This window comes from Fistularia commersonii, chromosome 1 (assembly GCF_037954325.1).
Source record: "Fistularia commersonii isolate RoL2024-O1a breed Wild chromosome 1, RoL_Fcom_v1.0, whole genome shotgun sequence".
Classification (NCBI taxonomy): domain Eukaryota; kingdom Metazoa; phylum Chordata; class Actinopteri; order Syngnathiformes; family Fistulariidae; genus Fistularia; species Fistularia commersonii.
The window spans coordinates 21,666,124-21,681,482 of NC_141284.1; the positions used below are offsets into that span (position 1 = coordinate 21,666,124).

A 15,359-nucleotide genomic window follows, 5' to 3' on the forward strand; every position below is an offset into this window, starting at 1 on the left:
TCTCAGAACAAAATAGTATTTCTTATTTAGAAATGAATTGGGTTAGAATGTTCAAGCATGTATGTGGCCCACTGTCTGTTTATAATCACGACTGTTCATGGTTCATGACAGCAAATGGGGAAAGCAAAAACCTAAAAAGGGAACATGAAATATGTTACTAGACAGCACTAGCATACTAACATAGTTAACATCTTTCTCTCAAACATCTGCTAGTGCACAAATCAAAGTTCACAAAAGATTTATATTCCTAAAAATACATGGAATAAATGCTTTTTATAAATGCTTTTTCAGATATTTTTTTTTTTACCAAAGTTTGGATGCCAGGGTTATAAGCTGCACAGCACAAAGACAACTACTTCTTTCTTCATTATTGAAAAACAAAATACGCTTGTTTTTGACGATGAATAATGATGTGTATTGTGAGGGGATCAGGGTAGTATGTGTGACTATTTCTTTTTAACACAGAGATGCAAGTTGGGGTTTCCCTGAATCTGCTATGAAACCGAATACAAAAAAGGACGCTTCAGAATTGAAACTCCGTTTTTATTGTTTTTGTGATCTTTGACTTGCCATAAAATCATACTGCAAATATTCACATCTTGTGGATGCAGTCAAGTGTGAATTCAAAATGTCATACTTGCCACAAATATTCAACACATTTACCATTAAAAAAAAAAGAATAAAATGATGAAACAACGATGAGCTTTTGCATTTCTTAGATTACATTTGGCAACATAACAATTTTGAGAAAACTTTCAAATTGTTTTTCTGCATTGTGGTTGTATTGACAGGACTGCAATGCAGAGATTTCATATACCTGCCAACCTGACGAATCTGATTCCTGTTTACATTTAGAAAATTGACCCAAAACCCAGTGCTAATTATTGTCTTAGGTGAGTACCCTAGAAGATATTAGCTTGATGACGTGACAATGATCCTGTGCTGTACATAACTGATGTGCTCACTAGTATGCAAAATATTAGGCATGGCAACTTGAAAATACACCCAGACACAAAAATTCTATATATCTACTGAGAGATGAAAGGTTGGGGAGGACAGATGTTTGAAAGGAAATGTGCGGTGAGAAATGATGTAAACTGACAAAAAGGGTTACGTTTGCGAAGCCTGTTTCTATATGTTTGTTCGTTACTTAAAGTATAATTGGGGACTTAAACAGCTTGTTTGACTTCAAGTATGAATGACGAACAAAACAAGATTTTTCTCTGAAACCAAGAAGACTGGCATTTTATGCATTCCCAAAGTAAAAACGCTCAAATGGCCCTTTAGTTATCTACTTACTGCCTGTAGCTTATTAATCACAAGTGATTTTTTACATGACGTGTGTGTTGTGGTGTTCACTTGAAATTCTCTTTGCTAAAGGACATAGGAGTGCACCTGTGTCAAATGTGGAGGTTGGCAGAGTTACCTGTAAGAGTGCAATTATGTGAGGATAATTATAGAAAAAAAAAAGTCGGGAACAAGAGGGTTGCGGTTAAATGCATGGTCATACGGCAAACTTGCTCAAATCACAACAGCGAAGGGATCAGATTAGACTTTACGATTAAATACATGGAAATGTGCACTATAGAGGCAAATAAAACAACACAATGGCAATGAAGGGGGAGAAAAATGTGCATATCTTGCCATCAGAAGTAGAGGTCATCAAGTCAGGGAAGCCATTTAAAATAATGATTAACATTCACTGGGGAGAGGCAGAGCATTCTTGGGATGGGATAGCCTCACAATTCTCTCTCTCTTGCACATTTGCTTGCGCACACAAACAGAGCGGCGCAGTCTGGCCGCTTGCAAGACTCGTATCCTGGGATATAGAGATCAGTGGGTTAATATGGTCCAGTCCAACTCCTTCATTAGTGTGATGACGGTATTAACAGCCTACAAGGAGAGAGGGGTGCCACAATGGTTAAAACCTTTACTGCCACTGGTATGGAAGCCTCTAAACCTGAACAGAGTCCAAGCCCATGTTCTACAAATTCGGAAACTCGGTTACTCTTGAAGTCATCTGGCTATTATGACCTTTTTACTATTACATTACAGTCAGCTAGGCAGCATTTGTTTTCATGCTGCCCAGGCATGAAACCAGGGATCACCAACTGTCAAGTTGTTGAACTTATAACTTCAGCTTCTAAAATGTTTCAGGTTTTACCATGTCTGCACGGCAGTTACAGTCAAGGAAAGGGTCTCTGAGAAGCCTTTTATGAAACACACTACAATGGTTGTTACAGAATACTGAAGAAGGTGAGGTACTTAATGACAGCAAATATATTAAAAGTGTAACAAAAGGTAGATATAACGGAAATAAACCAAAACTGGTGCCCGACATGGATGGATGCAGCCAGATGGTGTTTTGTACTCATTTGTAAGACATTACTGACAGAAAGGAAGTAAGAAAGTGAGAAGTGAGAAAAGGGGGGTCAAAAAAGAAAATTGTGTTTATCAATTGTTAAAACTTGGTACAAAGCAGTCTAGGAAAGTCTTCCACTATTTGAATCCAGTTCTGCTTGTTCTGGATCCTCCGCTCTGTGTGCATGTCTCTTCTGTTTGAGTGGTTTGGGTGGAGTTACCATTCTAGCTCTCTGCCAAGTCAGATGCATGCTGGCGAGTACTGACACAACACCCCACAGTGTGTAAAACTTGGCGTATATTCGAGTCCATCTGTGTGCCTTTTTTTAAGAAATCATCAATTCTATGTTCTTCCTTAAAAATGGTCCACGGCAGAGAAGAAACATTCAAAGATAAGAACACAAAGGCTCGGGAGAGAAAGCGACAGAGCCAAGAAGAAAGGGGCATGCAGTTTTTCTAAAAAGAGAAAGTTAGTGTTGGCCTAGATTGCATAGAATTGAATAAATGAGCCAAATCTTGCAGGGTTTCCCCACATTTACGACCAAAAGATCATCCATGTGGTTGAATTTGATTTCATGTACCTGAAATTATGGCACCATAATGCCATAATTTTAATATCAATTAATTGATCCAAAACAGGATCAATTCATGTGCAGTCTAAGACTCTTCTGCCTGTTTGTGCCACCATGCAACAAGGAAAGGACCAAGTGCATGTGGGAGGATCAGCATGCAGTCGGGGAGGTTGGATTGAATAAGAATAAGATGTGATTTGCTCAAGCAACAGTGCTCATCAAACATTAAGTCACAAGTAGAAATACTTCATTATGAAGCAATTGCATCCAAGCAAATTACTTAAATGAAATTGAATACCATGAGTCCAAGAGAAAGACATACACCAGCCCATCCATTCGTAGCCCCCCTATCCACTCCCCCTTCCTAGCTGTGAACAGTCCCCGGTCATTTAGTTATGTTGTATCAAGCAGAAGTTCCTCAATAAATCCTAGGCAGAACACGCCAAATTGACCATGAATCGGTATTGGTACTTTTCCACTACAAAGCTTCATCACAACTCGACTTAGGGGTTTTCCCATTTCTTCATAGTACCTCTTAAATGTGTGTTGGTGGGGTGGGGGGGGGTGTCAATGAGACACTAATCTCAAATAGAACATTGAGGTGACATACTTATTACTTGTTAGTTTTTGTCACATACAAAGGAAGAAAAGACAGCCATGGAGCAGCTATGCAAAATTGTAGCAAACTTTTAAACAGGTGGCGGACTCAATTCTCGTGTTGAGCGCCACACTCAGTGATGACCTTCTCTGGCCAATCAATGGGGACCAATGTTGAGACATTAGATTCGACAAGATCCGGCTCTGCAAGCTTGAAACCTCACCAGAGGCTGTACTAAGACAGCACCAAGTACTAAATACTATCTCTGATGGAAAGGCAGAAGGAACCCAGTCCAGTCCAGTCGTGCTGAGTGAGATGTTTATTTTTCAGAATTGTTGTGACGAAGAGTGATAATGTTCTTCATCTAAAATCAGTCACAAATTAGTGCTTCATTTAGAGAAAAATCGAAAGGCGTGGTTTCACTGGCTGTTTAGAGAATCCTAGACAACTGTGAGGCATACACATCCATTTCTAAATCTTTACCTGGATTTGCTTTCTTTGTGATTCTGTGGGTTCCAGATAGTGAAATAATGTAATTTAATGATTTTATGTTTAAAAAATACATGGCTGCTGGTTGTCTGACAATTGTTGTAACATTAACTGTGCTACTGCTGATCTTGGCCAGGACAAAGTTGAACAAGATTTTACATCCCAGTTTGGTTTCTGCTTGAACAAAGGGCAAATGAAAAACATTAACAATAAATACATTTGAAATTCATGAGAACACCATAAACCTCATTGCGTCTGAAGATGTTGTTATAGGACAGGCAAAATATAAACATAATGTTATTTAAATGTATTTCTATAAGTCACGAGGGCGAAATATGGCAGAGTAAGTGAGGTTCTGTTGGCGGAGGTGCACAGCGGTGTCTGTTTGAGGGTTACCTAAAGGGCAGCGGGGCTCTTCTCCTGGCATCTGAGCCAGACACAAGTCATGAACGGAGCATTTTAGTCAGTGTGTTGTCAATATTTGTGCACGCTTACATGTCGAAGCAGTGTTCTGGGCATACGAGTGTGCAAGGGTGTGTGTGTGTACTAGGCCAGGATCAGTGGAGTAAATCCATACTTGAAAGCGTGGCTCTATCGAGCTCTCCCACCCATTTCTCTCTCCCTCCTTCTGTGTCTCTCATCTCACCAGTGCTCTGTTTCTTTCCAGTTCATAAAGAGTTTAAAAGTTCATGGGTGTAAGGTGCATAAGTATGTCACTGCAGGCATGGTGGAGCGAAATCCCATCACTGCCCTCATTCAGTATTTGTCTTCAAGTATGCAGTCACTTACAATATGTTGATACTTACGTATGCACTTTGGAATGCTTGTTACTTTCTGAAATCATTGCCAATCCCAGTGACATTGATGGCCACTGACATAGTCTATATGAATCTATTATTTATGTGTGATTTTTTTTAACTGAATGCAGGTTTTTCATTGAAAGACTGGAATAAAACCTGAAATCAGTCAACAGTGAGACTGTGTGTGTACTTAGAGACTATTCTATCTTGTCTTCATTTCTGCAGCCAGATGAGCTTCAAAAAGAGTGCCCTCCATTTAAACAATGTCTATCTAGCCAGGCCACAGTTTATCATGATAGGCTAAATTAAATTTAAAGGCATTACTGGTGGTGAGCCCATTGGCTTGCCCGTCCAGTCATGACATGTGTGCATATAAGAAATGACATTAAATAAAGGGCCCGAGGGGCTTTTTGGTACATTATAGACCAGCCTCACTTTCAGTGAAAGGGCACTGGAAGTTAATCCAACACTGTACAACTGATACTTCTTTGAATTTGAAATCTGCCTTATCCTGGACAGAGTTCCAGAAAATTGCGGTAATGACATTTTAGTCGAATGACATTTGTATATAAATAAATACATACAAACATACATATATTTATATATATACAAACACATGCATACACACACACACACATATGCATATACATAAATTCACATCAGACAATCACACACACGTGTGTGTGTGTGTGTGTAACTATTACATAGAATTAAAAGACAAACACAGAAATGCTTTTCATCTAATGGATGGGCCCTTTCATGAGATAATTGAAGAAAAATGCTACCCATTAGGAAATATGAGCTCTGGTGAACTGCAATTCGTCATTAATTAATTCTTTATCGCCCTTTTTAAAAAATGGGCGATGTGAAAGTTTTCACAAGTATGAGTTCATTGTTGTTTTCAAAGACTTAGAAATGATTCTCTTGTGCTTTAGGAATAATGGGGTAAGTAGCATATCCTTAACACACTGGGCGTTTCAGGAAAAAAACTGAGCGACCAGACCACCTTCAGTGCACTTGTCTAGCTAAAAAATGCAGGAGGATCTTTTGAGAAAGCTATTTTTGTGGCACTCCATTGTTTTTCAAGTGTTGCTGAAAGCTGCCACTGATTTGAAAGAACATCAAAATGGGTTTTGTTAAACATGTCCATGTGCCTATTAGTAGGGACGCACTCTGCATCACTGTTTATGATATTTTGGATTCCAAAGATAGCTACATGATTGTGTCTCCACGCCTGCAATTATTTTAGTACTTCCATAGATTTATCTATGTACCTCAACATAAACACACAAACAGCTGCCTCAAGAAACTGGCAAGCTGGAGAGATGGACACTCCTTAATCAAAGGAAACAAATCAAAGGGATTTCCATAGTGTAAGGCAAGGCTAAGGTCTCATTGATGCCGAAAGGGATAAACTATCATTCTGGACAGGGTACTCTTTGTCTTAAGCATGTAGAAATGTCAATAATAGAGTAAGACTATATTTCCTGTGTGATCAGATACAATATATATATTTTGGTCTTCTTGGCAGTGTGTGACTGAAGACAATAAGCACCAAAACTAAATGCGTTATGCATCACATGTCCAACTAGAGAGTTCCGCACTCTCCTTTTCCCCATTATGTAGGGGCCGCTATAATCCAGCTGTGTTTCTTAGGAATAAATATTTAACTGAAAAATTTCATATGTACAGTTATATGTGGGCTGACCTTGCCACAGCTGATATATATCCAAGTGAAAAATGTAAACAGCATAAATTTGTGTCAAAGATTTATGAGGTAACAACAACATTACGACCCAAGTTTTAAGCTGCACCACGTCTCTCCATCTCATCAACCTTGCATGCCTGGCTCTGGTTGGCTCTAGTTCTACACACCACACGTGTTGCCACCTGATGGAAAATCTGGGTTTTCAGCTGCCCTGCCCACCTGGTCACCACAGTTATCCGGGAAAATACACGTTACATGCCAGAAGCCCGCAGGCAGTCATCGGGCAAGGCACAATATGAGGAAGTTGGGCAGAGGGGAAAGAAAATGCAGCTAGCTGAATCAAGCTGCTTTTCACCACCCTACTGGGGGTATATCCCACCTGTTACCAAGGTCTATACATAGTAATAAACAGGATGCTGATAGTGGAATAGAAGCGGTGTGCCGTATGTAGCACCAATTCTCAGTGCTCTAATACTGTGCTGCTCTTCCAACCTCCATTTGTTTGGTTTAAACAAAGAAAGTATTATTGATTTTGTTAACGTCTTTCAGAACCCAAATCAAGGATATGGGCAGAACATTAAATATGTGATTACCATTGATTACTGGTTATCCCGGTGCATTTGTGTATATGAGCCCTACTCACAGCAGGAACAAGGAGCTTCTTGACCTCCTCTACGGCTCTCCTCATCTTGATCTCAGCTCTGGCCTGTGTATCTTCCACTGTGATTAGGACATGAAGGTCTTCGTTTAGGTGCTCCCAGTTTGGCTTTCCTCTGTTCTGCTCCTCCTAGAAAGAAATAAGAGTGCAAGAAATGCTGAGTGAATGTGACAGTGTGGGAGTGTTGGAGCACAAGTGCAGGAACACTGCAAATCAGAGGAAGTGGAGGCGAGAAGCAAGCATATACAGAAGACCACAGGGCCTGTGAAGAAAAGCAGGATGACAAGCATGGTCCTCTTGTCAGCCATTTAGCTCTAACTTTGAAATGACAACCTTTTCTGATTGATCCCTTGTTTCAAAGATGAGGAGAGGACAGATTGCCCTGCAGCAACTAATATCATTGAAAGATGGATTAAGGGACCAGAGAGATGGATGGGGATTTTTTTTGACCATACCAAGCTAAATGACTACTAAGACTACAACTACAAGAGATAGTTACAGTGTGGGGTGAAAGTCAAATCACCATTTGCAAATGTTTTTGCATGGATACAAGTCTTTTACAGATCAGTAATATGTATGTAAATAATATATATATTTTCTTTGAAGTAGATGTGCATCGTTGGTGTTTCCTCCGTCTTTTAGAGGAGGGTGCAAAAGCGCTTCACTGGTGCGTCTCCGTATGTGTGTGTATACTCATCCGCCCTGTTGACGGACTTTTTTGTACAACTGCACTTTTCTTTCATTACAACTCTCCTCGTACATATAATTGCACAGCAAAATAAGATTAACATTATAAATAACCTCAAATTAAACTAGAATTGCTTTATTACTTTTGTCATTGATTGTATGCCAAATAATTATAGCGCTGTTGATAAGCTCATAAATGAGAATCCTTTTACTCAAAGTCTAAGTAGCATTTTTATTTTGTTCATTCGTTACTGAAGATTACTGCACAAAATGTGACCCTTAACCTTCTTCTCAATTTGCAGGAACACCTCAACTGCTCCTGCTGCTGCTCTCCCAACAGTGTGACTATTAACTGACAGTTTACATCCAAAAAATTATCAATTATTCATATTTTACAGAAAATTCAATGAACGGGACGGCCTACATTTAGAGACTAAGGTCAAACCAAGTCACATTACATTCAAACATATACATAATTGGAAACATGTATATTGAAAATGTATTCCTAAGACCTGTAAGCTTCACAAAAATTATTCAGAAAAATTAATTTGTGGGTATAAATGGTCATCTAAGAAAGTCATGTTATATGCATTTGCAGGACCCACAAACATAATTTTGCAATAGCCATAGTTACATTTAGAAAAGATAATGCAATGCCAGGCAGAGTATTTCCGTGTGGCTTCCAGATGCCTTTCGACAATATTTTGGGGCTCAAGCTTCCTCATACAGTCAAAAGACAAGCGGTATGGTGACTCTGCATGAACAGAGAGGTCATATATCTTTATTGTCCTTCATGTCATCCCAGTGACTGACTGGCAATGTCTCCATAGGGCAACCCCCCCTCCTTTTTTTTTTTTTTTTTTTACAAAATATCCCCTGGGATAAATTCGATCCTCTTGCAACCCTTTGTGCAAGATGAAATGCATGAAATGATGGGTGAGAATCCCCCAAATCCATGTGGCCCTTATTTAGTAGATGGTTCTGTTGCAATTCTATTTAAGGTAACGATAACTTTCTAAGTAGATGTTTACTGAAAGACCAGTATAAAGGCATGCAGGGAACTGACTTGCAGCACTAGTGGTCCTGAAAACGCAAAATAGATGGTATTCAAAAGCAGTCTTCACTTGTTGATAGCGCTTCAATACAGTTAAATAGGAAGGCGTGTCAAGACTTGCATTGTAAAGGCTGAAATTGGAAATTATGCACAATGTTAACATTTCTCAGGTGCTTTGCTGAAAAGCCAACTCATACTTGAAATCTGTGGAGAAAAATAAGGATTATCCCACCCTTCTTTTGCTTACCGACAGTTAATGCGGCAAGCAGACACAAAGTGCCCCAAAAAGCTTTTGATGAATCTCATGTCTCTTTATAGCCATGAAAGCAAGTGGTTTGAAAGCAGACTACTTCTTCTCAAGGTGAGGAGTTGAGGTTGAGGTTGTCAATAAAAAGGCAGAATCTTAGTTACTGCATTAAAAACAGCAGAATGGGTAGACTGAAACTGAGGCTAAAAAACAAGTAGACCAAGCACTTGGGAAGACTGTTGTTGAACTCTACCGTTTGTCTCCACCCAGACATTCCACCTAAACTTCAGATCATTGCTGTTTAGTGCCATTGTGAGGGTGTCTAATTGCAAAAAATCTCTGCAGGGGGTCTCCCTCGAACGATTTCTGTACAATAAAGAAAAAGGGGCGGGTGCTCATGAACTGACATGCACACATGCACACAGACACACAGCTTAGCGCTTGAGCCGAGTGCCACCCACCTGCTTTCTACTCCACAGAGAGCTGTTGCCATGGCACTGCTCTTTACAACACAACACACACACACACACACACACACACACACACACACACACACACACACACACACACACACACACAAGCACACACACACACACACACACACACACACACACACACACACACACACACACACACACACACACACACACACACACACACACACACACAAGTTCAATATTCTACTCTCGTTTCCCCCCTCTTCCACACAGAGGGAGGGCCTAGTTTCAGCACTCAGGCCATTATTTCAACATGGCTGTTTGCTTATGTTCTCTTAGGGGAAATGGGGGACTGGATGGTGACTCAGCATATTTTAGAGGGGACAGAGCTGCAGTGTGTAAGGGGCTCCATTGAATGGAGGGTAAGAAATACCTCATACTTTGGACAATGAATATAAATCACCACGCACTATTGCATTGCCGGTCAGGTCGTGTCTATTTTGAACTTTAATAACACTGCCCATGATAATTGTCATTGGCCAACAACAGTCAGTCGCTCACACAGTGAATGCCTACTGCCAGAGTGGTTAAGTTTAGGTGTGTACAGTACATATACAGTATGCCGACAGAGGCTTATTCCCATTCTGTTAGCATTATAAACAAGGTAAGGCTGGAAAACAGAACCGACTGTTCACGGGCACACAACAGCATATACCCGCACACCTCGTACCAGCATGACTGCCCGTGAACAAGGTCACTATATGCCCTCTGAGGGAAACTGACAACATGACAAACAGAAGGAAGGGGAGCAGAGGAGGCAGGATGGATGGGTGAGAAAAGGGAGGAGTTGTGGCAAGCACTGAAAGGAATGCTTGGAAGGCCTTTGAAGAGAAGACCCAACACTGGCGGATATCAAATGGCATGGCTATAACCACATACCAGAGTTTAATCAGTTTAGGCAAAACATGCGGCATGAATGAATGGCATGGACACCCTCTAAAAATAGGATCAGGCAGCGAGGCACAGAGTCAGTTATGTTACATGACTTCCATCACCTGTTTCTCTGTCAGATGTTGTACCTCTTTGCTTGAGCCCGGTCAAATTTTATCACAAATTTTTAAGATAGGCATCGAAAGCAAATGAGGCACAAAAAAATGCACGATTAACCTTTTGTGCCCTTATACTTCGGTCTTACTCCGAAGCTGGCATACTGGTCCTGTCAATTCCTGCTGTCGGTCTACACTCTTACACAGGGGGTTAGACCTCTCCTGAGTTTTAGTGCAGTGCTCAAGGGCACATTAAAATGGAGAACATTTGTGAACCTGCTTGGGGTCATGAGTCTTTTTGGCTTCAGGTATCCCGTGCTTTGATCCAAAATTACACCTCTGACTGAGGCCAGTGGAACTGAGGCTAAATGGCAGCAGGGAGAACAGGAAATTGAGGAGCTTTCATGTAATTTTGGGGACTTTCATGTTTGCATGTAATGGAAGAGCCTCCAGCAATAATAAAAGTAATGTGAAATCTCTGAAATTCTCAAGATGTACCAACCTTTTAGTAAATTAGTTTGTATAACAGTTTTTTGTATAGCACACTGAAAAATACTTTCTGATTTGAAAAAACCAGAGACAATTACATTAAATAGCATTGAAGATACCAATGGCTAGTGATATTTGCAGATGTGAAACATGCTTAAATGTGATTCCCAGCCCTAAAGTAGTCATGATAAACAATGGGGAAAAAAAAAATCACTTCATAAGCAATAAAATAGAAGTATCTCATAGAGCATTATAAATTGGATTGAAATCTCCAAATCTTGGGCGCAAAAACAAGAGCAGCCAATGTCCCAACTGCAGCTGGCTTATCTGTCAATAAAAACAGCTAAAATCTGAGCAAACTTTCAGTTTGGCTCAGAGTAAAACAGCTGTTTTCAATATTATCTGAAATCGCACACTGCGGTGCCAATAGACAGTGGAGGAATTGGTAAAAGATAGAAAAAAGATAGAAAAAAAGATAGAAAATAAGATAGAAAAAGCTGTCATCTCCTTGTGCAGTGGTCGATCGCAAATACCTGTAATTCAATTGCTTCTATTCTGGCAGTTCTTGCATTAAGCAGAAAAACCAGAGACCTCGGCTGCCACATTAGATGAAACCTAATAAGGTTTGAGGAAGGGTTCTTTTTGTCTCTGCTGTTTATCTAGCAATGATCAAGAACTGCGTGGCACGCAAGCTTCATCCTCTGGGCAGCAACCAGAAACATAAGAAGATTTAACAAACTATGAATAACTATAAATAAGGGAGCACAAGAGCGCAATTGTGGAAAAATAAGTACTCTGTCAAATTAAGTGTAAAAACTTCTCTGAATACAAAACAACTAGGAGGGATAATGAGCGACCGCGATAAGTACAATCTGGGTACAGGAGGCTATCCTCAAACTCTCCTCCTAGATGAGAACATTAACTTCGACCCTTTGCATGAGTTGACTGACAGATTCTCTGTGTTTGTTGTGATTTTAACTGCCAGGAAAGGAATAATAAATACATTTCAATGTACCATTTATAGGTGTTTTAGTTGGTTATATAGTAAGAGAAAAGTAAAGATAATTTCATAAGGCTTAACTTATTATTTTGAACCATGGAGGACTACACATTTCAAACATTTAAAAAAATTTGGTTAAAAATGGTCTGGTCTGGAATGGTGGGAACTGAAGCTGACCTAAAGAGAGGGTGGACAGTAAAACTTCAATGAAAGACATTTCCATTTTCTTTGGGTAAAACAACAGAATACACAAATGAATTAGAAATGAAATGAACATATCTTGAATGATATTTCACAAAACAGGGTATGGAAGACCACTTGGCTGAAGATGTGAGCCATCTTACATGTTCATTATTAAAGGATTTTAATTGGGAGCGGGAGAATTTATTATAATTGGAAAATCCCTGATCGCAAGTATTACCACAATTCTCCCTTTGCTTGCTTTCTTCCACCTTATTTTCTACTTGAGCTGCTTTTTGCCCCCGCTCGCCATTGTTCTCTATTTTCTCCTGCTTTTCTCTCCCTTTTCTCACAATACGTAGATTCAGAGTGCAGACTCCCTGTCAGGCAGCGTGGCCCAGGAGCAACCAGCTGAATTATTGAGAGCATAAAAACGCTGCTGCTAATGGATCCTGAATAAACACACTCGCTAAGCTGCTGTCGTGGCTTCCTCTGCTGCCACAGGGCATGAAGCTGAAAATACTGAGGTTTAGAATGCAGAGATTGGCGTCTGCAGGGGTGGTTTTGTGCTTGAGCCACTATTATGACACACCTGGGCCCCAGAAAAGCTTTTGGGGCACTGCAAGCTTACCTGCAAGAGATTTTTGTCACAGAAAAGGATGTTGAAGCATGCCAGGCTGCTACAGCACCATTTAGTCAAGATTAATATTAAAACAAATATTAAATAGATTGCTATGCAACCGGGTCCAGACATCAGACACCTCCGAAAAGTTACATTTGATGACTTTTGAAATAAGTTTGCTTTTTTGCACTAACTTTAGCAGATCAACACACACAAGTGAGTCTGCAAGTTATGACAAATTTCAATACTGAGGTTATTAATGAGTGGCAGGATGACGTGCAACACTCAGTAATCAAATAAAAAAAAAGCAGAAAGAGCAACGTCTTGAAATATAGAAGGACAATATGAAACATTTTCTTGACAAAACACATGAAGTATTCATTCACCATACCTGCTACTTCACAATTGTTTGCTGGCTTCTCGTGGGATGCAGGTGATGTATCAAAAATGTAACATGCTAGATGTGTAATTCCATTGGTTTAATAATGTGTTTTGGACTAAAAATTGAATTGGAGGATGTCGATGTTTGCCAAAGTAACACAACTATGAAAACAATATTGATCAATGGGTGAAATATTACTATAAATAAGTTAGTGACTCTGGTGTTATTTATTGGGGTATCTGAGAGACATGTAGTGGACCACCACTTGTGATTGCATCAAAAAGAAAGGACATTTTTGTTTGTGTGTTGCCTTAATCATTTCTGCATTCAGGTACTTCTAGCTGTGCAAAATGTCTGTATTTGGCTCTGTGACAATTAACGTCTTTCTATCGGAAATGATAAAAAGAAAAAAAAAAACAATAACAAACAAAAACTAAATTACATGTGCATTGTTGATCCCTTTCTAAAACTGGGAGGAACAAAATGTTAGCCATGCAGCAATCTGGAACGTCTAAGATTATGACTCAGCTGAAGATGTTTGTTTCTGTGACTGTTAACAATGCATATTGGTGAGTTTGAGAATATAATGCAATTTTAAAAATAGAGGATAATTTCCGTACCAAAAAAAGACTAATTCTTTTTCCTTTGCTATGTAAACTGACTGTGATAATCCCTCGCAAGAAGTAACGTAGTGACTAGCAGGGAAAGGGGAAAAAAAGGTGAAAAAAATAAAGCATGAAAATGATGAGGACTAAAAAGTTTTCCGAACTGTCAGAGCTACAAATGTAGTAGGGAAATAAGCTTCCGAAAAACCTGAATCACTTGCCTGATAATTATATTATTTCTTAACAATAATTACAGCCATTAAAAGGGCTTTAAAAAAGTTTAAAGACAGAGCCATAGAACTCTGCAATACAGGCAAAGGAAACTTGTGATGACCTTCAAATAAAATCTTGGAATGCTTATTTTAATTGAATTTTTTTAAATTATTTTATAAAGTTCACCTCGGGACTCAGCACAAACAGAGAAACAGAGTTAACCTTATATGTCCCAAGCCTCAGCTCAGTGGGTCCAGAAATAGAGACTCATCCAGGACTTGGCCATCTGCCGTACTATTGCTCTCTTTACTTTTCACTGGACAGCATTACACATACAGATCAGATTTCAGAATACAGCCATTGCGTGTCACTTAACTTGTGCCTGCCACATATTTCTGCAATGCGAATAGGAGGCATTATGCAACAGTAGTCAAAGAAAGTTTGAAATTATCTGAGCAATGCTGTAATAAGAAATTTGAAAAGTGAATATGCTTAAAGTGAAAGTGAATATGCTTAAGGTGACTCTGGAAGTCTATTAAATTGTCCAAAATACATTTTCATTTCTTCATTTACATTGGTTAAAATTCAAATGTTTTAACGTTTAAATAGTGTTTAATGACAAGGAAAAATAAACATTTATAACACTGTTTACCTTCTTTTTGTCTCTCATCGAGCTCTTGCCTCGCACCATGATTTTGCATCCAGTTTCTGCTTCCAACTGCTTAGCTGTGAGTCCCCGAGGGCCAAGGATTCTACCCACAAAGTTATACTGTAAATACAGAAAATAAAGGGTCATGGTTAGATAGGAATATTGTATCTTAAAATCCTCTTGATGAACACATTTCAAATCAGCGGGACAGGAAACTGTCAACCTGTCACAGTGGCTTGTGGATTATGACATGTATCTGTTAATATTTTGTGAACTGGAATTCAGTGTAGGAGTAAAATGTTCAACATTAGCCATTACTACTTTGGTATAAATGGGGTTCATCCCCATAAAAAATATTTAAAAAAAAGCATAGGTGGGACACAGGAAATAATATCAGAAGACACAATTTCCAATTTTGCATAAAATAATAAAAATAAAAAATAAAAAATTATGGTAAACAGTGAAAGGAGGGAGAGGGCTGATGAACAGAAACTGGACTACACTAATAGACGAAAGATTGACAAAGCTGTGGCAAGAGCCCAAGTTCCTGAATAATAATATT

At 39.2% G+C, this 15,359-nt stretch overlaps 1 protein-coding gene across 9 annotated transcripts in view; it reads right to left on the reverse strand.

Annotated features, from left to right (window-relative positions):
- Positions 1-15,359, reverse strand: part of qkia (QKI, KH domain containing, RNA binding a) — a 68,312-nt gene that overhangs the window by 17,595 nt on the left and 35,358 nt on the right. For all 9 annotated transcript variants that reach the window (XM_086154703.1, XM_086154692.1, XM_086154651.1 and 6 more), the window contains exons 3-4: positions 14,801-14,917; positions 7,172-7,315 (exon numbers count right to left, since the gene is read on the reverse strand). In XM_086154703.1, coding sequence (XP_086010829.1) covers positions 7,172-7,315; positions 14,801-14,917 — 261 coding nt within the window. The remainder of the gene's footprint in view (positions 1-7,171; positions 7,316-14,800; positions 14,918-15,359) is intronic.